A 25,312-nucleotide genomic window follows, 5' to 3' on the forward strand; every position below is an offset into this window, starting at 1 on the left:
AGCCCGCAGAACACTGTCTTCCTCAGCTCCTCTAATTCCTCGGTAAGTTCTTTCACTGGTGCCTTCAGCCAGTGAGTGGCTGGCAGTTGAAGGAACGGTGGCCCTTGGCTCCAGCCATTTCCTCCTGCAAGGTAAACCAGTGGTTTCCCTCTCGTAATGTCGTCTGCAGGATTAGTCTCTGAGTCAATGTAGTGCCAGGAGACTGGGTCAGAGAGCTCTTGAATTTCCGCATCTCTGGTTCCTACGAACACTTTATATCGACATGATTCTCACTGAAGCCAGTTGAGTACTGTTGTTGAGTCTGTCCAATACACCACCTCTTGGATATCAAGCGTGAGCTCTTTCTTCAAGACTGAAGCCAGCTGTGCTCCTGTCAAAGCTCCACATAGTTCCAGCCTCGGAATTGAGAGCTGCTTCTTTGGCGCTACTCTTGACCTTGCCGCCAAGAATGCCACATGGACGTGTCCTTCGCCTCTGTCTGTGCGTAGATAAGCTACAGACCCATATGCACGCTCGGAAGCATCACAAAACACATGAATACTTCGAATGCTGTTACTCCAGTCATACTTGGGGTCAATATAGCATCTTGGCAGGGTTATCTGCGACAGCTGAGTCAGTTCACTTTCCCAAAGACGCCAAGCTTGGAGCAGGTCTTCTGGTAGGTGGGGATCATCCCAGCCTCGTTTCTTGCTCCAGAGGCATTGCACAATGACCTTGGCTCTGGTTGTGTAGGGAACAAGGAATCCGAGAGGGTCATACTGCTTGGCAAGTAGTCGGTAAATGTTCCGCATAGTCGGCTCTGGACTTTCACTCTGGGTTTGCTTGTACCGAAGTGTGTCAGACTTGCACTGCCATATGAGCCCTAGAGTGCGCTCTTGAGGATCTGCTGCCTCCTGGGAGAAACAGAGCACGCTGCTTTCCGATTGGGACAGCTCAAATCCACCCTCTATGAGAAGAGACTGAAGGTGGTCCAACAACTTCTTAGCTTGTGGGGGTGAAGGGAAACTCTGCAGCCAGTTATCAACGTAGAAGTTACGTTCCACAGACAGACGGGCCTCATCCTCTAGCTTGGTGTGCTGATGGACATGTGACTGAAGCGCAAAGATGGCACAGCACGGGCTACATGTAGTCCCAAAGGGGGGCACCTGCCATTGATAGACAGTAGGTTTCTTATCCATTTTCAGGTCTCGCCACAGGAAGCAGAGGTACGGTATTCAAAAGCATTGCGGCTGTACGGCCGAAGTCAACGTTTCGTACGATTTTCCCTTGACATCACTACTGATGGCGACTGAGTGTTCCCTGAACCTCAGGAGGACGCCTAACAGGCTGGCTCCCAGATTAGGTCCTGGCAGAAGATGGTCATTAAGACTCTGACCTTCAAAGCTGAAGGAGCAATTGAAAACTATCCTGTCCTTTCCATTGTGATGCACCATGTGATGTGGGATGAACCATGAATTGTTGGGTTTTGCAGACTCTGCGGATGACACGGGTTTGACGTAGCCAGCATCGATGAGTTTATGAATCTCTTTGGAGTAAGTCGCCGCTCTTTCAGGGTCTCTGGTTAGCCGTTTCTCTGTCCCACGTAGCTGAGCCAATACGGCTTCCTGTGTAGCGCAGAGTGGAGGAAGATTCTCCTTCCACAATAACGGGGTGGCGTAACGCCTCACTCCTTCCACTGTGACCCTGATTGTCTTCTCCTCCAGCCTCCGGATAGTTTGAGCATCCTGTCTGGACCTGGTAATGAGTCGCTCACTCCGATATGGCAAGGTATCCATTTGCCACAATTTCTCGACATGATGAAAGAGCTCAGCTTCTGGTGAGGCACAGGCACCTTGTAGAGTCCAGCCGAGCCTGGTGTGTACAGCAGCAGGTCCACCAGGGGGACCCAGTCGTACTGGCTCCACCGGAGTGATAAGGTGTGGATTATCCGAACCGATGAGCAACAGTGGCTGCACCTCCCCTGTGTCCAGCAGTGGCAGGTTCTTGAGATGACGGTACCTCTCCTGCAGTGCCTTTACCGGATAATTTTGCCGGGCAAGGCCGAGTTCCTGGGCTGTGAAGGCTCTGTGTATCTGGAAGGTCTTACCAGGCTGTAATGCAGGAGCTACAGAGAATGACACCGTGGCACCACGAATGGTGCAGACTTCTTGTCGGACAGTGCGGAGTGCGAGGTCCTCAGGTTCTCCTTGGAGCCCTAAGCATTTGGCTGCCTCACTTAGAAGTATGGTACACTCCGAACCATCATCTAGTATGGCGTAGGTTTCGATCGCCTTCGTGCCACTCTTCAGGATGACGCGACTTAACTTGAGAAGAACTTGGCTGCTGCTGGTTGGTCGGTCCATGTAAAGCGTCACAGAGATGGAGCTCACCAAGCAGGTGCTTTCTCGAGTCGTGCTGGACTTACCAGATACTGGTGTACTTTGGTATTAACTTCATGCAGAACCTCAAGGTGTCGTCGTTCACACTGTTTGCACTTAGCCTTGAGGTTACACTTAGCTGCCTGATGCTCACGTCCACACCTCCAACACCTTTTGTTTACTTTGATCCACTCTGTCATCTGTTCCCTTGACAAGAGCTTGAAGTTGCTGCACTGATTCAGATAGTGGTGCACTGTATCACAAAATGGGCAATATTTCTTTGGTTTTTCCTGTGTGGCGGTTGTGTCCTTCTCCGACTGTCCCTTCTGCCCACTTCCATGAAGGATGGTCGTGGTCTTGTAGAACTTGAGCTCAGGGCGCCTCTCTCTCCGAGGAGATGGTTTATCTCTGTCTAAATAGTCACTGTACTGGTCTCCAATCACCTGGACACGCACCTCATACTCAAGCCACTCAGCTAGGTCCAGCAGGGTTGGAACAGGAGTGTAGATGGGGTTCACAAATCTCTGGAAGTTGGCTCTTAGGTCGTATGGCAACTTAGCTAAGAGGCGAGATACATGTTAGCCGCACCTCAATTCCATTCGACCCTGTTCTCCCAGTTGGTGTAACATGCCGACTAGTGCACGGACTTGGAGGGCGAACGACTTGAAGGATCTGATGTCTCCACTTCTGATGGTAGGTCCATCCATAAGTTTGGTGATCCTCTTCAAGGCCAGATGTTGAGGTTGACCGTACATTTCAGTGAGTGCTCTCATGGTGTCGCTAAATGGGAATGGACTGTTGCTATACGAATCGGCAATGAGCAGTGCTTCTTCACATTTCAGATGATCCATCAAGATCTCAAACTTAAAGTGTTCTGGAGCATCATATGGAAGTACGTTGTCCAAAGCTAACTTCAATCTCACAAACTCACGTGGGTCTTCGCGCACAAAATTAGGGATGGTTGTTTGAGGTCCACGATAAGTCTCTATCGATGGGGGTCTGCGAATGGAGGCTGGAATCTGAGGCCCCTCATCTGGTCGCAGACGATCAGGATTACTGGAATAGCTGTTATCCCGGTTCCTGTCCTGTTCCATGTGATCGTAGCCATATTCATGAGTAGACCGGTAACGACTATCCGGACAGCTTCTACAATCAGAAATATAGTTCCGGTCCGGTCTGTAGTAGTTCTCATCAGAGCGGGCTCCCGGACTAGGCGATCTATGATATTTGGCAGGCTGCTGGGAAACAGCACCAGGTGTAGAGCACAGGGTGCGTTGGTTTGGATAGAATTGCTGCGCCTGTCCCCCAACAGCAGGATGCTTCTCGCCCTTTACTGTGGGAAGAGTAAAGTCCTGAGATTGAGGGGATGACTCACCAGAGGATGATGTTGGCTGTGCTGCACTCTTATGGTCCAACCCTGCTCCCTTTAGACTGTGAATTAGCTCCTCCATCATATCCTGACGACTGTCCCGTTGGGGTGGAGATTTATCACTAGCTGGCACCTGTGTGACGCTGTCATGCTGATGTGGGTCCTCCTGACCTCTGATTGCCATCAGCTTACTGGCGTGCACAGGTGTGGATGACGTCTCACCCCCGCACAGTTTGGTCTGTGACGTGTGATGCTGTGGAGCTAATACAGGAAGGCTTGCGATGACTTCAGTCAGGCATTGCACATCTCGTCTCAGTTGATCATGTCCCTCTCTCATATTATAAATATGCTGCAGAACCTCTGGAGAAGTAGTCTGTCTAACCTGCTCATCATGTGGGTGGCGTTGCTTAACTGGGTAGCTCACCTCATAGTCATGGAGATATGATGGCAGTTGACTGGGTCGGCGGGGGCGACCAGACTCTCTGTGCTGGTATCTCTCATCCATGCTAAACATCTAGGCTGAAGTGGTTGCTTTCATCCGGCTCGAAAGACCAAAAAATTGTATGATAGATTGACTGTATGTGGATTTTAGGTGGCTGCAATCACTTCAGGGTGTCGGGTCAGAACACTGTAGGGATGTTCAGGTGCTCGCAGAAATAAGAGGCGGAATCCTTTAATGCAGTTCAGTTAGTTTATCTGCATTTAAGTATCTGAAGATACAAGAGGTTCATGGGTGTAACTGAGTGTGTGTGGTTTGGTTCTGTGGACGCAAACACAGCAGATCCCCGAGCAATGTCCGCTCCGTATTGAATGCTGCGCATGTGGTGCGTTCAAGGACCGCGGTCAGCGTAGGCATTTGCAGTTGCGGGGATTATCTTTTGTACACTACCGCCTCGCCAACATAAAAATATATATATATATATATATATATATATATATATATATATATATATATATATATATATATATATATATATATATGATAATAAAATTAAAAAAAAAACTTGATATGCTTTCATGTTTATTTGACGTTAACACGCGGTTCTTTGTTGTTGCTTTCGCGCGTGCATATAGTGAATGGCAGGGCAAAAACACATGGAGTTCTCGCCGTAAAGCAAGACCGACTCTCAATTCAATTAAATTAAATTTTATTTATATAGCGCCAAATCATGAAACATGTCATCTCAAGGCACTTTACAAAATCAAGTTCAATCATATTATACAGATTGGGTCAGATTATACAGATTGGTCAAAAATGTCCTATATAAGGAAACCAGTTGATTGCATCAAAGTCCCGACAAGCAGCATTCACTCCTGGGGAACCGTAGAGCCACAGGGAGAGTCGTCTGCATTGTACATGGCTTTGCTGCAATCCCTCATACTGAGCAAGCATGAAGCAACAGTGGGAAGAAAAACTCCCCATTAACGGGAAGGAAAACCTCTGGCAGAACCGGGATCAATATGAACGGTCATCTGCCTCGACCGACTGGGGGTTACAGAAGACAGAGCAGAGACACAACAAGACAGACAAAAAAGCACAGAAGCACACATTGATCTAGTAATCTGTTCTACATTTAATGGTAGTAGCGTGTGAGCCGTCTTCTCTGGATGATGTCACAGTTAACAGAACGCCAGACCAGGTGTACCTACTATGAAGAAAAAGAGAGAGAGCAAAAAGTTAAAAGCTGAAATGACGACAGTCATTTCAATGTAATACAATGCAAAACTGGAGAACAGTAGACTGAAGAACAGTAGAAATCAGTAGAGTGAGAAAATTAGACCCTGATGTCCTCCAGTAGCCTATGCCTATCACAGCACAACTATAGAGATAGCTCAGGGTAACATGAGCCACTCTAACTATAAGCTTTGTCAAAAAGGAAAGTTTTAAGATTAGTCTTAAAAATAGATAGGGTGTCTGCCTCACGGACCAAAACTGGGAGTTGGTTCCACAGGAGAGGAGCCTGATAGCTGAAGGATCTGCCTCCCATTCTACTTTTAGAGACTCTAGGAACCACCAGCAGACCTGCAGTCTGAGAGCGAAGTGCTCTGTTAGGAATATACGGGGTAATCAGAGCTCTGATATATGATGGAGCTTGATTATTAAGGGCTTTATACGTTAGAAGGAGAATTTTAAATTCTATTCTTGATTTAACAGGAAGCCAATGAAGGGAAGCTAAAATTGGAGAAATATGATCCCTCTTGTTGATTTTCATCAGAACTCTTGCCGCAGCATTTTGGATCAGCTGAAGACTTCGAACTGCATTTTGTGGACTTCCTGATAGTAAAGAATTACAATAGTCCAGCCTTGAAGTAACAAATGCATGGACTAGTTTTTCACCCCTGGACAGAATGTTTCTAATTTTGGCGATATTCCTGAGGTGAAAAAAGGAAACTCTGGAAACCTGTTTAATATGGGATTTAAATGACATGTCTTGGTCGAAAACAACACCAAGATTTTTATATTTATTACCAGAAGCCAAGTTAATGCCATCCAGATTAAGTGATTGATTAAGAACTTTAGTTTTTTGAAGACTCAGGCCCAAAGATTATAACTTCGGTCTTGTCAGAATTTAAATGCAGGAAATTTAAAGTCATCCAGCTTTTGATGTCATCAAGACATGACTGCAGTCGAAGTAACGGATTGGATTCATCAGGATTTATGGATAAATATAGCTGAGTGTCATCAGCATAACAGTGGAAATTAATCCCATGCTGTCCTATAATTTTGCCAATTGGAAGCATATATATAGTAAATAGAATTGGTCCAAGGACTGAACCCTGTGGTACTCCACAAGTGACCCTAGAGTTTGAAGAAGATTTATTATTAACATGAACAAACTGGAATCTGTCCAACAGATAAGATTTAAACCAGCCTAATGCTTTTCCCTTAATCCCTACAGTATGCTCAAGTCTTTGTAGGAGAATATTGTGATCAATTGTATCAAATGCAGCACTGAGATCTAACAGGACAAGTATAGACACAAGTCCATTATCTGAGGCCATGAGAATGTCATTAGTGACCTTCACCAGAGCTGTTTCAGTGCTATGATGAGCTCTAAAGCCTGACTGAAACTCCTCAAGTAGGTCATTACTTTGTAAATGTTCACATAGTTGATTAGCAACTACTTTCTCAAGAATTTTAGATAAGAAAAGAAGATTAGATATAGGTCTGTAATTTACTAACTCATCTTGATCAAGAGATGGTTTCTTAAGTAAAGGTTTAATAACAGCTACTTTAAAAGCCTGTGGTACATATCCATTTACCAAGGATAGATTAATCATGTCTAAAATAGGACCACTGATCAGAGGGAATACCTCCTTAAACAACTTGGTTGGGATTGGGTCTAACATACAGGTAGAGGGTTTAGATGAAGCTAAAATTTTAGATAGCTCAGAAAGCTCTACTGCTTTTAAACAGTTCAGACACTGCGCAGGTTCTAAGGATTCCTCCAATGCTGCCTGACTTACTGAGGACGAGGTAATCATGTTTGGGAGGATGCCAATTATTGTATTTTTAATGGAATCAATTTTATTTATGAAGAATCCCATAAAATCATTACTGCTAAGAGCTAAGGGAATGGATGGATCGACAGAGCTGTGGCTCTGGGTAAGTTTGGCAACTGTACTGAAGAGAAATCTAGGATTATTCTTATTCTCCTCAATTAATGATGAAAAATATGCTGCTAACTCTGCGAAGGGTCTTGTTATACAATAATAGACTGTCCCTCCAGATTAGGTAGGATTCCTCTTGGTGTGTAGAGCGCCATTTTCACTCCAATTTCCTAACATTGTGCTTCAAGGAACGCAGCTCTGAATTAAACCAAGGAGCCAGCTTCCTGTGAATAATCACCTTCTTTTTCAAGGGAGCTACATTGTCTAATGCAGAACGCAATGACGAAGTCATACAGTTTACAAAGGCATCTATTTGTGAATTGGAAGAAACAACATTGCTGCCATCTACAGGGCATTTCTGCAATACGGAGGATATTAAAAAGGGGACAGACTCTTTAAGTTTTGATACAGCATTATCCGATAAAGATCTACTATAATGGAATCCTCTTTTGGGGGTGGAGAACTCAGTTAGATTAAACTCAAATGTTATTTAAAAATGATCAGATAGGACAGGGATGTGAGGAAATACTGTTAATTCTTCACAATAAATGCCATATGTCAGCACAAGGTCTAAAGTATGGAGCCAAGAGTGCGTCGGTTTATGCACATTTTGATCAAAACCAATTGAAACTAGGATAGTTTTAAAGGCTACACTAAGGTTAGCACATTCTGTGTCAACATGGATGTTAAAATCACCCACTATAATAACCTTATCAGTATTTAACACCAAATCAGATAAGAAATCTGACAACTCATCCAAAAACTGAGTGTAAGGGCCTGGTGGACGATACAAAACAACAAACAGAAGAGGTTTTATTACTTTGCAGTTTGGATGAGGGAAACTGAGGGTTAAATGTTCAAAAGAACTGTAGTTATTAATTGGCCTGGGACTAATTAATAAATCAGACTGAAAGATGGTTGCCACTCCTCCTCCTCTTCCCACAGATCTGGGAATGTGGAAATTTGAATAACTGGAGGGAGTTGACTCATTTATACTAAAGTAGTCCTCTTGTAGCCAGGTTACTGTGAGACAAAATAAATCAATCTGTTTATCTGAAATCAATTCGTTAACTAACAAAGTCTTTGGAGGGAGAGACCTTATATTTAATAGACCACATTTAATTGTTTTATTTTTAGGTTCAAGGTGAACCGTATTGATTTTTATTAGGTTTTTATGATTTATTCCTTTTAGATAAGTTTTTGATCTGTTAAGTTTTGGCCGTGGGAAAGACACCGTCTCAATAGGATAATGGGTGGGTAACAGTACAGAAGCTGCAGAGAGGTGTGTTAAACTACGGCTCTGCTTCCTGGTCTGGACCCTGGGTTGTCAGTATTTAGGAGAACTAATAAATCCGGCCAGATTTCTAGAAAGAAGAGCTGCACCATCCAAAGTAGGATGGATGCCATCTCTCCGGATCAGACCAGGTTTTCCCCAGAAAGTTCTCCAGTTATCAATGTAGCCCACGTCGTTTTTAGGACACCACCTAGACAACCAGCGGTTGAATGATGACATGCGGTTAAACATGTCATCACTGGTCAGATCAGGCAGGGGACCAGAGAAAATTACGGAGCCCGACATTGCTTTAGCAAACTCACACACCGAAGCAACACCAACTTTAGTGACCTCCGATCGGCGTGACCGGGTGTCATTACCGCCAGCATGAATAACAATCTTACTGTATTTACGCTTATCCTTAGCCAGCAGTTTTAGGTAAGATTCATTTAACTATGGTCCCTGGTGTCTCTAGTGCCACGTTTCTGACTATTGAGCTCCCAATCACCAGGATCGGCTTCTCAGCGGGTGTGTCGCTGAGTGGGGAAAATTTGTTAGAAACGCAGACGGGTTGGTGGTGAACTGGGGGCTGAAATATAGAGCTATGCTTCCTATAAACCGTCACCCAGCCGGCCTGCTTACCCGGCTGCTCGGGTGCTTCTAGAGGACCACTAAGCGAAGTAACGCTAGGTCTATGTGGCTCCCCGCTAGCAGAGGGGCGGCTATCAGCTGGTTTTTCCATAGCACGGAGCCGGGTCTCTAATTCTGACACCCTCGCCTCCAAAGCTACAAAAACACTACATTTATTACAAGTACCATTATCACTAAAGGAGGCAGAAGAATTGCTAAACATCTGACACAGAGAGCAGGAGATAAGGGGAGACTTAGTCAGAGACGGAGAAGCTGAAGTAATAGTAGGAGAGGAAGCCATTGTGGAGCTAAAGCTAGGCTAGGCTAAAGCTAGGCTAGCGCCCTTCTACCACGCCAAGAGAGCAAACCGTGAAACACAAGGAGTTCCCAAACGTGATGTGCAGCAACAGAGAATGTTTTAAAAGTGCTTATGTGTTAGAAACAGATGTTACAGCAAAGAAATTAAAGATAAAAGCGAGAGAATCTGGAGCAACAAACCGTTGCTCACGCAGTGAAAACAGGAAGAGACACAATACGCCTTACCGCAAACAGGAAGTGACATCAGCCAAGGGTCCATCATCTGAACATGGAGAGAGCAAACCTACCAAGATTTGGACGTTCACCTAAACTGACAACCTTGGCAGGGAGATTATTAATCAGAGAAGAAGCCAACATCATGGTAACACCGGAGGATCTACAGAGATCCATAGCTTATGTTAACCGGACAATTGTTAGTAGTGCACTTTATAAATTTGGCCTTCATGGAGGAGATTTGGCCTTCATTCAAGAATGAGAAAAAAAAAAAAACATTTTGCCACAAGCTACGTCAGAAACACAGCAACCATGTAGAAGAGCGTTCTATGGTCAGTTTAGACCAAAAACCAACTTTTTTGTCTACATGAAAATTTCTATATTTGGTTGAACACTACCACCATACAATCACCCATAACATATCACCCCAATGGTGAAACATGGTGGTGGCAGCATTTTGCTGAACAGGTGCCTTTCTTCAGAAGAGACAGGGAAGCTGGATGGGAATAATTGAAGGGAAGATGGATGGAGCTAAATATTAGAGGCTGCAGAAGGTTCATCGTCCAGTAGGATGACCACCCTAAACATACAGCCAGAGCTACAATGAAATGGTTTAGATGGAGGCATATTCATATGCTAGAATGACCTAGTCAAGACCTACATATAATGGAAACTTAGTTGTAGATGAAGATTTGAAAACTAGCAGCCAATACTGCTCTATGGTTCTAATTTGTATTGACTCGGGGTGGGGTCGGGGTTAGGGCTGAATCCAAAATGCCTCTTTCTAAACATTTGAAAATTATATATCATATACATATACACATCTTTCATACACTTCTACTGTAGAAAAATCCACAACTTAGTATTTATCTGACACATAAAGTCTTAATAAAATATGCTTTGTTGTGATAAAAATGCTAAAGTTTACAGAAAAGATCAAGTTATAAATCCTTTGCAAAGGATTCCATGTGTGCCATTAGAACCCTGCTAGACGATCAATGACATAGAGTAATTTCTAATAATATAATATTAGAAATATTACCACCCAGTTTTGGACATTTGACCGCCCATCATGAATCTAAAACATTGATAATTATACATGGTTTAAGAACAGGAAATGTTGTTTGCTTATAAAACAACGTTTTTTGTGAGATACTATGATTTTGGTAGAAACAACTAAGCTCTCATATCGATATTAAGGTCAATAAAAACAAACTCATTGGAATTTTCTTTTTATAAAGTTATGTCACATCCTGTAGAAGATAGCTTTGCTTGCTTAAGACTTTATTTAGATTTTGTGTTGTGTTTTTCTGTCAGTGTGCAGTTCAGAGCCCGAGAGCATCCAGGCAGCTCCCCAAAACCTGAGCAGTCTGCTGGTGATATGGGAGCGGCCACGGGCAGTGTATGACGCCAACATTGAGAAGTACTCCATCACTTATCGACTGGCCAATACAGAAGACTCTACCTTGTCTGAATACCTGACTGATGGATATCAGGATACAGTGAGTAATCATCCAAAACGTAACAATACAGATAACATGCAATTAGAGATAAGGACCCGCTATTCAAAGACTAGAGGAATCACTATGAACTACCAACTGAATCAGAGTATAACATTTATTATTAAGCAAACTGATATACATTTCCTTCCATTTACTGATTAGAAATATAATTAATGAATTAAGACACATATAGAGGCAAACATCAAAGAACAAAGAATCATTTCCTAGAAACAATTCTTTCAGCCCTGGCTTACACGATCTCAGGCTCACAGCCAGCAGGTAGGTGAGTCTGAAGGCACCCGGGATCAAACAAGTGTCCTTCTAGTTGATGCATGACCACACCAGACCTGTTTAAGTGGCATGACTGTGGGAAATGGCATAAATTTAGACTGATTTATTTGTAGCGAAAGTTGTAGAGCTGATCCACTCTGTCACCCCTAGGGGGCAATACTTGATGACCTGTTGGCCAATTCCACCTACAAGATCTGGGTGGTGTCCATCTGCTCTAATGGTTTGCGTGGACGCGTGAGTGACTTGCTGACAGTTGTCATGCCCGTCGATGACCCTGGTAAGAGCGACCGTGCCCGACACCAAGCATAGAGGCTCGGAAATGTTTTGTTTAGTTTCAAGGAAAGAGGAAACATGTAAAGCTGGTCTTTCTGCTTCTTAGACTGAAAACTGGAAGACTTTCAGAGGTTTTATTCTTTGACAGGAAAACCATTAGCATTTTTAAAAATGTATGCTTGACTTGCTATACCTCATAAAATCTAATGTATGATCTACTTCACAATCAGCAAAGTTGATCTATTCTAAAATGTTGGTCTAAAATCTTGAAATAAAAGACAACTGGTACTCTGGTTTCTTACAAAACCATGAGATGAGGTGTCCTTAAGCCTTCTAGCTTTGGGAATTTAGAATCGAAGGAGAAAAGATTTTAATTTTTGAGTTTAAAGGTGACCTATTAGGTTTCCATTTAAACATTTAGGATAGGTCTATATGGGCTATACAAAATATGTTCATTATATGTTTGCAAAATCCTTTACAGATTATGAAATTTCACCTTCTCAGCTTGACCCATTCTAAGCTACTTTCAGAAAGAACTGTTTTTACTTTATGCAAACAAGCTATAGCTGGCCACGCCCCCACTCAAAGTTTACACTCGCATTTTATACATGTGAGACTTGGCTGCCAGCAGATGCACAGTGGTACAGTTGTACAGCTTTGACCCTGAGTCAGACCCAAAAGCAGAATGGGAGCTTCCTGCACAACCAGTAAAGATTGGCCCAGTCAAAAAAAATTATGCAAAAAGGCCATAATATCACAGTTCCCCGTCAGTGGTGACAAGCTTGCACTTTGCTCTTTTATTGCTTGTTTTTTTTTAAGGTGGCTACCTCTTGGTTAAAATTGAGGAAATGTCTGGGGACAGCTATTGCAGTGGACAAGTCGTTCAGAATGGAGACTTTACCCGGAAATCGGAGATGTCTGCCAGTCACCCTGGGCCAGATGCCTTCAACCTGAGTCCTCAGGATTCACTGTCCTGCATGTTTTAGGCATTTCCTGTCTCTACACACCTAACTTAGATAAATGGGGGATTAAAAGGCCTCTGCAGCCTTTTATTGTTCATGGGGAGATCCTGTAGTCATTTGATTCAGGTGTGCTGGAGCAGAGACACCTCTAAAACCTGCATAACAGTGGTTCCTGAGGACCAGGGTTGAAGACCTCTGCCCTAGGTTATCAGTACCGTTAGTGTTAGCTTGTGCTAAATGACAGATCATGGTCTTGCCGAATAGCAATGCAATACACACAAGACAAATCATTAAGTACTTACACTACCAGTCAAAAGTTTGGACTCACATTCTCATTCAGTGGACTTTCTTTACTTTTATTACTACCTCTGGTAACTCTTTCAAGACTGTTGGACTATTTCAGGTGACTGACCTTATGAAGCTCATTGAGAGATGGCCAAGAGTGACCAAAGCAGAGATCAAAACAAGGGGAAGGTATTTAGAAAAATATCAAATATATAAGATGTTTTTCACAAGTTTGTGTTCCATACATAATTAGAAAGTAAAAAAAATAAATAAATAAGGAAAAGGTATTGGGTGACAAAGGTGTGTCAAAACTTTTGACTGGTAGTGTACATCTGTACTGTCAATGGTTTTCAAAATAGTTCTTCATGAAGTGATTCACACAAACCACAATTTTCTTTGGCAATCTGGATGGACATTTCCATCCAAAATAAAATGAAGCCACACATTTATGTTCTCTGTAACTGGGGGAATTTCCCCAGACACATTTGTCCTTTCCTGCAGCCATTGTAGAGCAGATTCACCAGGAAGATCAGGTGACCAAAAATAAAGTGGGAGGAACGCTGCTTTGGTTGCTAGGTGAGGGGAAGTTCCCGGGCCGATTGTGACACAATAATTGAGAGGTTTTTGAAACAGCTCATTCTCCAGACACCAACAAAACGTTTAGTTATTGCCAAAAGCTGGATGGAGTTTTAGTGTTTGGATTGTTTCTAGAAGCAGTACAGACCCAAATGGAAGTATAACAACTAGCAAAAACTGTTTTTTTTAAGGTCACCTTAAGGAATATTAAACTAATTTGGCTGCACTGATAGTGTATATGTATGACGGGCAAATTCCCTTTTCCTGGTTGTTTCTTTTTTGTTATTGTTTTGATTTAGATTTTTATGGTCCTGCTGAACCTTATAATCTTATGTTTTTTCATCTTGTTTGTCTTCACCTTTATCTCTTTCCCAATCCTCCATTCCATTTACTCTGGGCTGTAACTATATTTTCAAGGCTAAAAAATATGATTGTCTTTAAACTACATTTTTTCTGTTAACTGATTATATTCTTACTTTGTACGCCTCTAATGTGCTCTCTCTATATTTCTGGTTTTCTAAAATAACTTTAATTCTCCTTTAGTATCTGTTCCTGCTGAATCTTTCAGTGAGATAACTGGCTGTATGTTTCCAGGTGTATTACATGTAACCATAGAAAGCAAAGTGATTGTGATTTTTAATATCTTTGATGAAATTTATGCTAAATAAATCGTCTATCTTTGTGCAAAGTGAAACCACTGCATCCTATTTCAATGTCAGTTGCAGCTAGACCTGGATAAACTATTTGCTCAACTTATAATGTATGAGATCAGGATGCAACAATGACATCAAAACAAAGTGCTGCTTTTTAAAGAGAGAGTTCAGTTTTTAAGTGGGGTTATGTGGGAAAGTTATTAACAGTTAGTAGACAACTCTAACTTATATTGTTTAAAACAACATCAGATCTTGCAATTTTGTCTTAAAACTGTCTTAGCGCTGCCCTCTTAGGGTTGGTGGCATTGTAGTTGAATTTTTCTACTGGTTCAACATAGCCCTGCCTTTGGGTTTAAAAGCCTCTTAGTCAGAAACACGCCCTGGTCAAGACTCAGGAGTTGGAGTCACGGGCATTGGGAGTATTGATCAATAGTGTTTAGTGTTTGTTACTACTTTGAATGTTATCATCTGTCAGCAATGATGCTACTAACATCACTTTATCACTCAAAAACTGGACCTATTCTATCCTCCTCTGTGATGGCAGTGCTGCTTCGAGCATTGGTGAGTCAGCGCCTTGATCCAGCGGCTCAAACTGATAAGGCTTAGCCGCACAGGGCTCCACAGTTTCCATCAACCCCCAGTGACGAGGGGTGTGAAAACTCCTCCTCCTCAAAAAACAAAACCACCAGATGTCGGTCTTGGCACTCCATATTTTAATATGCCACTTTCTCTCAATATCTTACCCCGGTAAAGTCTATTACAGGGTTCTGGAAAGGAGGGTCCTTCGGATAGTCGAATCTCAGATTCAGGAAGAGCAGTGTGGTTTTCGTCCTGGCCATGGAACACTGGATCACCTCTACACCCTCAGCAGGATCCTGGAGGGGGCATGGGAGTTAGCCCAACCAGTCTACATGTGCTTTGTGGATCTGGAGAAGGCATTCGACCGTGTCCCTCGAGGGATCCTGTGGGGGGTACTCCGGGAGTATGGAATACCGGGCCCTTTGATAAGGACTGTCAGGTCTCTGTATGACCTGTGTCAGAGTCTGGTCCGCATTGTCGGCAGTAATTCGGACTCGTTTCCGGTGAGAGTTGGACTCCGCCAAGGTTGCCCTTTCTCACAGATTCTGTTCATAACTTTTATGGACAGAATTTCTAGGCGCAGCCAAGGTGTTGAGGGGATCCGTTTTGTTGGCCTTAGGATTGCTTCTCTGCTATTCGTGGATGACGTGGTCCTATTGGCTTCATTAGGGCGTTATCTACAGCTCTCACTAGAGCGGTTCGCAGCCGAGTGCGAAGCGGCTGGGATCAGAATCAGTGCCTCCAAATCCAAGACCATGGTCTTGAACCGGAAAAGGGTAGAGTGCCTCCTCCGAGTTGGGGAGGATGTGCTGCCCTTAGTGGAGGAGTTCAAGTATCTTGGGGTCTTGTTCAAGAATGAGGGCAAGATGGAGTGGGAGGTCGACAGGCGGATTGGTGCGGCGTCTGCTGTGAAGCGGGCGCTGTACCGATCCGTTGTGGTGAAGAGAGAGCTGAGCCAAAAGGCGAAGCTCTCGGTTTACCGGTCAATCTACATTCCTACCCTCATCTATGATCATGAGCTTTGGGTCATGACCGAGAGAACAAGATCCCGGATACAAGCAGCCAAAATGAGTTTTCTCCGTGGTGTGTCTGGGCTCAGTCATCCGGGGAAGACTCAGAGTAGAGCCGCTGCTCCTCCACGTCAAGAGGAGCCAGTTGAGGTGGCTCGGGCATCTGGTTAGGATGCCTTCTGGACGCCTCCCTGGTGAGGTGTTCCGGGCATGTCCCACCAGGAGGAGGCCCAGGAGAAGACCCAGGACACGCTGGAGGGACTATGTTTCTCGGCTGGCCTGGGAACGCCTTGGGATACCCCTGGAGGAGCTGGCCCAAGTGGCTGGGCAGAGGGACGTCTGGGCCTCCCTACAGAAGCTGCTACCCCCACAACCCGACCCCGGATAAGCGGAAGACAACGGACGGACGGACAGACTTTCTCTCGTCTAGTAGGCTCGGGGCTACGTAGCTCACCGATCATTCTGTCCTGCGATTTCATTTGCGATGGCCCAAAGTCACACAGTGTAAACTGACCATTATTTTTCCTGTAATTACCTAAATCAGATTACTCATCAAAGTACCATCAATCATTAATTGAGTGATTGACTGATTTATTGATTGTAAGTCTGGACATTGAGAATTTGTGAAAAGGAAGTTGGATTGTGTGCAAAAACGTCAGTACATCTGATTACATACATCTGATATCGGGATTGATACCATTTCTTTTCACCTTCTTTGTATATTGTACTTAAACTGTGTTAATTGAGAGAAAAGTGGAACCAAAGTCAAATTCCGTGTTGTACTAAGCAACCTGGTGAATATATATACTGATTCCTATTCTGATTCTAACTGTTGATAACCTCCCCATAGAACCCCACTCAAACGAAATTATGTTATAATTGATTACTTTGGTTGCCTGCACTAAACAATACTCATATACCTGGTTAGCTAGTCTACTCTTAAAGAATGTTAGGGTTAACACTCCATTTTGTTAAAGAGATCACATTTATAAGAATAGTTAAATCTGTCCTGAGAATGACATGTCCATATTAGCTTACTTGGGTTAAAACAAAACAAGCTCAATTGATTTGTTTTATAATAATTTGCAAACATTTTGTTGGTTTTAGATTCAGAAATTTAGACTCTCCTTTAATAAATACAGTTTATTACAATCTAAACCAATAAAGGTTTATTTATACAGCACTTTAAAATCCCCCTACAAGATACAAGGTCTATACATACTCTATATTGCCAAAAGTATTGGCTCATCTGCCTTGACTTGCTCATTGACTTAAGTCACATCCCGTACAATATGTAGGGTTCAGTATGACATTGGTCCACAATTTGCAGCTATATACAGCTTCAACTCTTTTGGGAAGGCTGTCCACAGGATTCTGGATTTTTTTAACCACTCTTCAAGAAGGACATTTGAGAGGTCAGACACTGATGTTGGGCGAGAAGGCCTGGCTCCCAGTCTCTGCTCTAACTCATCCCAAAGGTGTTCTGTTGGGTTGAGGTCAGGACATTGTGCAGGCTACTCTAGGTCATCCAAACCAAACTCTCTCATCCAAGCCTTTTTGGACCTTGCTTTGTACTCTGGTGCAGTCATGTTGGAAGAGAAAGGGTCCATCTCAAAACTGTTCTCACAAGGTTGCGATCATGGAGCTGTCCAAATTCCCACGGTGTGCTGAAGCTTTCAGAGTTATTTTCACTGGAACTAAGTGGCCAAGCCCAGCTTCTGAAAGACAATCACCCACCAGAATCCCCCCTCTACCAAACTTTACTCTTCGCACAATAGAGTCAGAAAAGTATAGTTCTCTTAGTAACCGTCCAACCTAGACTATTTCATTGGATTGCCAGACAATCCCAGCAAACACCTCTCAACCGCTCTACAGTCCATTCATCCATTTTCTAAAACCCACAAGGGCCTTTTACCTATCTCCAGCAGTCAATGGGCAAGAGGCGGGGTACACACTGGACCGGTTGCCTGTCCACCACAGGGCTCTACAATCCAGTGGTGGTGAATTGAACACTTTGCATTGTACTTGGTGATGTATGGTTTTGCTCAGCATTAGAAGACCTTACAGTGGAGCACTCTTTCCACTGTTCTTGAGCTAATCTGAGGGCCAGATTTGAAAGTCTGTAGCTACTGGCAGAGAGTTGGTGACTTGCGCATACTGTGCACCTAAACGTGTGCTGTCCATCCCACTAAATGGTTGAGTTTTTGTCATTCCCAATCACTTCTACTTTGTTGTCATCACAGTAACAGCTGACTGTGGAATATTTAGTATTGAGGAAATTTCACAACAGACATATTGCACAGGTTGCATGGGCTGCATGACTAGGTGTTGGATTTTATACACCTGTGGTCATGGAGGTGGCAGGGACACTTGAACTCAGTGTTTTGGAGAGGTGACCCAATGCTTTTGGCGATATAGTATAGCTCTTCCTTTTAATAGAGTAAAGTTTTTATTCAACCACAGCATCCTTTGTTGCCTTTTTGTCAAAGCCCTAAGTTATTTCCATCAAAACCCTGTTTAACAAACCTTCACCTTCACCCTTCACCTCATGCTTCACAGACCAGTCTCTTCTGGTCTCCATGATGTGTAACTTAGCATTAGACAGGTAAGGGCATTTAAAACCCCATCAAAATTCTACCCCTCTACCTGAAAAGTCCCTATCGTGTGCTGTGAGTCTGAGCTCAGTTAACCTATGTGCAATGTGCTCCTAGATTGTTACGTGATTGTTTTTCAGTCTTAATGTGCCAGACAGAAGGAGTGGGATAAAGATGTTTGACACAGTTCACTTTATCCTTCTTTTAGTGGTTTGTCTATTTTTACAAGCAGGATTATTCTGAAATGGTTGAAGGTAGTTGTGTCTGTGTCCTTTGGGGTAATAAATGCATGGACATGCCTGTTTTCCTGCATGTGTCTGTCTATGTGCGGTGCATTTTTTTTAGAACAAACTAAAATGAACAAAAACGGTGAAGAGTAAATATAGGCCCTTTGAGATCTCTTGAAAGAAGTAGTGATTGAGTATCAGAACATAAAGAAATAAAATATCGATTATTGTTGCTTCTGTGACACGATCTTAGAGAAGCAGAAGAAATACAAGGCTGAAAAATCAGAATCAGACAGAATCAGACATACTTTAATAATTCCAGAGGGAAATTACTTAAAAGTAGTAATAATACAATTTATTTATAATGGACTTTATGTCAGTTTACCGATCGAATAGTGTTGTAATTGAAAAATTGTTAAAAACAAACTAGAAGTGAATGAGATAATAAAATAAAGTTAGTTTACCAATCTCTTGAACAGCAGGGTTTTTAGTCCTTTGTTGAAGGACTCTACAGTCTGTGAAGAGTTCTGGGACAGCATTCCACTGGCGAGGTGCAACTTTACAGAAGTCTTGATCTCCCATTAGTTTGGGTTTTTGGATTTGGAGTTGTGATGAATTATTGAACGTAAACAATGTACTGTGGTGTCAAAGCCCCAAGTCATTTCTTGGTGAGCAGTTCAGATGGTAATGGGGCATTTTTGTGGACACACTAATAGGTGAGGAGGTAGATCTTGTATTGGATGAGAACAGACAGGGAGCTAATGGAGGAATGGCATAATGGGGTCATGTTTTTGTCTAAATTCTGGTTGCACTCTTTTGAATATACTGAAGATTCTGGAGATCTCCGAACTGTGAGCATGTAATTGACGTGACGCCGACTGTAAGAGCGCTCCGCCTACGTGGAAGTGTACCCCAGGCCGCTCTTTACCCCAACTACAAATAAGTTGTAATGGAGGCTTTAACAGAGGCTTTTGGTGAGGCTTTTTTTGTCTTATACAGCAACATTAAGGGAAAGAAGACAGGGGGAAAATGTTCAATTGAGTCATACATCAAGTTAGTGAAGGTATATCAAGGCAATCGCAGACAAATCTATCTTAAAGCCCAAGTTTAAATACCCAACTTAAAATATTTATTAATAACTTATTTATTAATAAATTACTTATGACAGCAGTAGATGTTTTCATACTGCCATCAAGCTATCCATGTGTATGACGAGTACAAAGTTTACATTACTCTACTTATTAAATGCTTTGTACATAATCTGAATTCTGTTAACTGAGCATAGCTGACAAAGACTCAACTTATGCAGCTAGAAGTTCCACCATAAACAATACCCAAAACACATAAAACACAGCAGAACTAGCTTCAAGCATTGCCCTTTAATTTAACACCCAAGCATACAGTGTAATTATGAACAAAAATGTAGTTACCTTTGTACAGACAGACATGAGGTAGTTCCCGTCAATCACCGTGGCATTCAATTGTTCATGAGGTTGGCGTTCATGCCTTTATCGATCTTCACATTTTTCTAGACTCCCTTTAGGTTCTGGGAATGGAAGAAATTATATTTCACCCTTTAAATATTCGGGATAACGCGTGTCTGAACTGCACTTCCCCGACTGACAATGTTTCACCATTTCTACCGATGTTTTTAATGAAATCCGTTTGACCGCAATGTGTTCGTAAAAGAAAATCCCGGTCATGTTGTCGGGGGCTCCTGCGATTAAGGGGAGTTTAACTTTGGGACAGGTTAGCATTGCTGATTGGTCAGTTACTGAAGAGCCTCCGTGATTGATTGACAGGCGGCGTCACGTCAGTTCCATTTACACCGACTGTGAGATGGTGCTGACCTTGCCTTTCTCCTCAGTTTTTGTCTCATTTTGATTTCCTCTTTCTTAATTTACTTTCATTTTGATTTAATTCTTGATTGTGGATGTTTATAATGATAAACCTAATGTTCATCTTTGATGTTTTCCTATTTATATACACCTTTGACTCTTCTCCACCTTAATCCTTTCATCTGGTATTTAAAATTGTTTCATTGTCTGAAATATTTCTGCTTTTCGTTCTTATTTTTCCATGCCAAGGACAAAAGTGTTCATGTTTATAATAGTTCAGATGGTTAAATTAATAGGCTGGTTGACAATGAACCTTTGCATTTCATAATTTTTCTAAAACTCTGTTCCCTTCATGAACGATTTGATCTTACTAATTCTATAACCTGTTCCTCTTTTCAGAAAAAGCTCTGGATCTGGGTTCAGATGAAACTGAGTTTGAGGTAAGTAAACTGCTTTTCGTTTTTCTATTTGTCTCCTTTTAGCTGTTGCGATTGCCTACAACTCCTAACAATCTCCATTTTCCCAAATAGGGCAAATATGAATCAGACTTGTCCTGGAATGAGGTGCACCAAACTGAGAACAATTTGGATTGGAGTTCTGAAAATTCACCAAAGACTACAACCTCTGCACCCCCTTTGTTCCCCCTGCCTGGTATTAGAACACCTACAGAAAAGTCCAGTGAGAGAAAAACCACCACTGAACGTGCTCCAGCTCTAATATCCAGCCAGTCTGGTCAAGTTGTAAGACCTTCTGAGGAGACAGAAGACAGTACTCCTTTGCAACCACCGGAGGACACTAAGTTGACAGAAAGCAGAGGGAGTGCAGGCATTGGTAGCAACACTCTTCTCTATTTCACAACAGAAGAACCCCTCATTTCCAGTTTCACCACTTCTTTCCTCACAGAGGCAGATGGTGTAAACAAAGGCGTAGTTCCTGAAAGCTCATCTGAAAAAGAAAAAGGTGGCTCAAGTACTATTTATCCTGAAGCTTTTGACACAAAAACAGAAGGTACAAAAGTTATTTTTCAGTATCCAGCTATCATGACCACAGTATCATCTCTTGCTACAGACCAGAGCAGGACATCCTCATCATCCTCTATCCAAGCCGAAACTGATCAGGGTTTTGCACGAGCCATAAATGAAGATGAAAATGTTTCCACTTATCCCAGAGGTTTTCCTGAGGTTCAGACATCAGCCTCCACTGCCCAGACTTTATCCTCCACAGAAGCCGTTCAGGATAGTGCCACAAGTTCCAGCATGCCTCATTTCTCATCCACAACACCCTCTGTCATGAAGAGGGGCAATGTCGTGCAGGTCACACAGTCGCTGTCAAACGGTGAGCGCAGCTCTGTCTTCTCCTCTTCTTCCTTTGCCTCCTCCCCCCTGTGTGACACCTTGGACCCAAGTGCCGCTCCCTCCACTCGCTTGCATGACCCTTCCTCCCTGTGGCCTGTGTCGTCTACCCGTGCTCCAGCCTCCCAGCATGCTACTACTGGACTGCGGTTCAGCAAAGACCTGGCTTCTACTTCAGTCCCTTTCCTCCCTGCTTCCACCCTGCCTCAGCTCCCTCACCCTTCACACTCCCTGTCTGGTCTGACAACTGACTCTGTGTACTCTGACATCCGTTTGGGGGATAGCGATAATGATGTTTTGTTGTCTGGGTCTTCAGGTGATCTCTCTGTACTTAGTAGTACCCCTCCACTTGAAACTGTGCTAGACTTGGCACACACCAGTGTCACAGTTGAACTGTCCAATTCTCCCTGGGATTTCTCCTCCTCAACATTCTCTCTTTCTTTTAGCCCTACCCTGCAGCCTTCAGTTGTTTTCTCTAGTGATTTCACTTTTTCTGATGCCACTCTGGACTTCTCCAAATCTGCAACAACTGGGTTTGAGGACTCAAGGTATGCAACTGGGAGCACAACTGAGTCTTTAGTTCCTGAGATCGGTGGTGACGGGTTACTCCTAGCAAGTGATGTGGACATCATGTGTGGCTGTTCTCTCGAGGCATCTTCATTGGGGTTGCATGCCTCTCCTAATGTACCACTGGCATCAGCAGCCAAGAGCTCTAGAAGTTTAGAACTTTACTCCAGCATGAATCTTCTTTCAGCTTCTGGTGTTGATGTAGAAAACCGCCCAACATCCCTAGAAGGTTTGGCCTCTCCTGGCCTGTATTTTGACCACTCTCTGCAATCACACAGTGCTAGCTCACATTCAATTTCCTCCCCACAGTTTCTCCAAGCCACCCATAGTGACCTGCATCTTTCTGTTACAGCCACGTTGTCTGTTGCTACGAATCCTGGGTTGTCAGCATCAGAGAGAACAACCACCTCCCACACCTCTTCCCTCACTTTCCCACCCACCACTTCCCCATTTACCCCCACTCCAGAGGAGCAGGTGTTAGACTTTAGCAGCAGCACCTCAGGATCAGCCTTCTTCCCAGACTCTCAGGAAGGAGTAGACCAGGAGTGGGATAAGAGTCAGTCCTCAGCCTCTGGAGTAGGCCCTGTTCCTCATCCAACCAAAGTTGTGAGCACAATTCCTCCTGTCCTTACCTTGGAATCTGGTCAGAGCCCAGATGATGTGGAAGAACACTCTTCAGCTTTCTATTTTGAAAGTGGCAGCGGCAGTGCCATCGACCTAGAAGCAGGAGGCAAAGCCACTTCGGCTGTTTCAGAGGTGACCTCGGGTTCTCCCTGGTCTCTGGGAGGGACAGAGTATAGCGGCTCAGGTCAAGGAGAAGGCCTCAGTGACAATGAGACATCTTCTGACTTCAGTATTTCAGAACGCACAGAAACAGAGTCTGAGGAAGAGGAGCCTGTTTCAGGTAAAAACAAAAAAAGCCAATGCAGAAGAATAGCAAACCCATCCGAACAAGCAAAAGCCCAACAAGCGCCAAGAGTTGTGGATCTTCCACAATTTTTTTTTACTTATTTTCAATAAAAATTATATTTCATTGTCACATTTAAAATTATACCCAACAACAATGAACATCATTATCTATATGTTTTTATTTTGATCTATATTTATTTTAGTTAAAGTTCCAAGAATACCAATTTATTCAGGGGTTGGTACGAAAAGTTATATTTAACAAATATTTTTAAAGGATTAAAGTTTGAATTTGTATTATATGACTTTTAAATGTCCAGTTGCTTTGGTGCTGGTTTTAAAGGCCAAAAAGAACTCCCAAATGCCCAACTGAGATCTAGCCCTACCCAACATGGCCACCGGAGTGCAGCAGAGTTCTTCACTGCTTTAGATGATTGTTGTGTTTGAAATACAATCCACTGTATTTATTGAGGCCGATAATATATATCTTCATCCTTTCGCTATTTAGATTTGTCAGATTTTCAAGCGGTCTACCTAAGATAGCAGATAATAGTACATTGTGTATATTCTTGCATGTAGAAGTCTTTAATATGTGCATTTTGGGCCTCATTGACAAATCTCCCATTTTGATACTAATGGTGCGTTCCTTTTGCCTCAGAGATCGAAATTCACAAGTCACTGATTACATCATCTCCAACTTTTTGCGTTCCATTTTCCCTCTGTTCGACAGTAGGAAAAAACATGGAAGCTTGCAATGTTGTTAAAACAATAACACTCTTATAGGCGGTATTTTGTGCAAAAAAACAGCTGAAACATCCCGTCTGATGAACACTGAAAGGTATGACCGTTTAAATGTTACATAAATAATAGAGAGATGCTATAAACGGATAAAGTATGACGTTTTACTCAATGTTGCTGCGTGTTAACCTGACTCTCGCCATATGGATTTCGCTCCGCCTATCTCCACTCACATCCATCTGGGACATCTCCCATAGAGAGTGATTTCTCCAACCAATTTTATTGTCTAGCCAATCAGGAAGCAGGGCTGGAGTTTCATAGATGTGACGTAGTGGAGAAGCGACCGTGACGTGAGACTGTTTTAATTCAGACAGCAATGGCGGCTCACATCGAAGAAGCAAGCGTTAACATTGATGCTGCTATTTCTTCCGTGTTGTCCAATCTAACTAATATTGTTTCATTAAAAGAACATCAGAGAACGGCTCTGAAGGCTTTTGTTGGTGGAAACGATGTTTTCGCCCTTCTCCCGACCGGATTTGGCAAGTTTTGTTTTCCGCGGCGGACGCGCTCCGAAGCGGTTAGTGCGAAGCATATTAGGAGGCCTGTAGTCCTCAACGCGGTCGGCCCGGGATCGACTCCGACCCACGGCGCTTTGCCGCCTGTCTTCCCCCCTCTTCCTGTCAGATCACTGTCAATAAAACGCGTGCCATTAGAGCCGCAAAAGCAGTTTTGTTTTTTTCCTGCGTCACTCTCACAGCGTCACGGGTTAGCTTCGGTGTGAGTGGTTGAAATAGCACGTCGATAAAGATGACAGACAAGTGGCTTATCCAATCATATGCAAGGATTTTTGATAAGGCTCAGCCTTCAAAAAAGGCAATTCCTATGGAGTGGTCCCAGATGGATGTGAGTGGAGCTAGGCGGAGCGAAATCCATATGGCGAGAGTTAGGTTAGCTGCGTGTAGCAGCCACCAAGAATGCCAATGTTGGTACCGTCCTGTTGCACCGACTTTTTGACTCGTAATACCAACTTTAAGTTTTCCGACCCGGAGGTCGAGAATTCCAACTACCAAGGACAAATGTAATGCACTATGAGGCAGGGTTTCACTAGGCAATGACATCATTAAAGATATTCTGGTATCATGTCTCAATTCAATTTATTTATTTATATAGCACCAATTCACAACATA

General features: G+C 43.1%; 1 protein-coding gene across 7 annotated transcripts in view; it reads left to right on the forward strand.

Annotated features, from left to right (window-relative positions):
* ptprz1a (protein tyrosine phosphatase receptor type Z1a) overlaps nucleotides 1-25,312 on the forward strand; it is a 176,175-nt gene that overhangs the window by 88,379 nt on the left and 62,484 nt on the right. For 3 of the 7 annotated variants that reach the window (XM_021322753.2, XM_021322752.2, XM_012874937.3), the window contains exons 9-12: nucleotides 11,090-11,274; nucleotides 11,716-11,842; nucleotides 20,962-21,002; nucleotides 21,093-23,385. In XM_021322753.2, coding sequence (XP_021178428.2) covers nucleotides 11,090-11,274; nucleotides 11,716-11,842; nucleotides 20,962-21,002; nucleotides 21,093-23,385 — 2,646 coding nt within the window. The remainder of the gene's footprint in view (nucleotides 1-11,089; nucleotides 11,275-11,715; nucleotides 11,843-20,961; nucleotides 21,003-21,092; nucleotides 23,386-25,312) is intronic. The other 4 variants (XM_021322754.2, XM_021322755.2, XM_021322756.2 and 1 more) reach the window with 4 other exon arrangements.

The sequence above is a fragment of the Fundulus heteroclitus genome, chromosome 2, assembly GCF_011125445.2.
Source record: "Fundulus heteroclitus isolate FHET01 chromosome 2, MU-UCD_Fhet_4.1, whole genome shotgun sequence".
In the NCBI taxonomy this organism is placed as follows: domain Eukaryota; kingdom Metazoa; phylum Chordata; class Actinopteri; order Cyprinodontiformes; family Fundulidae; genus Fundulus; species Fundulus heteroclitus.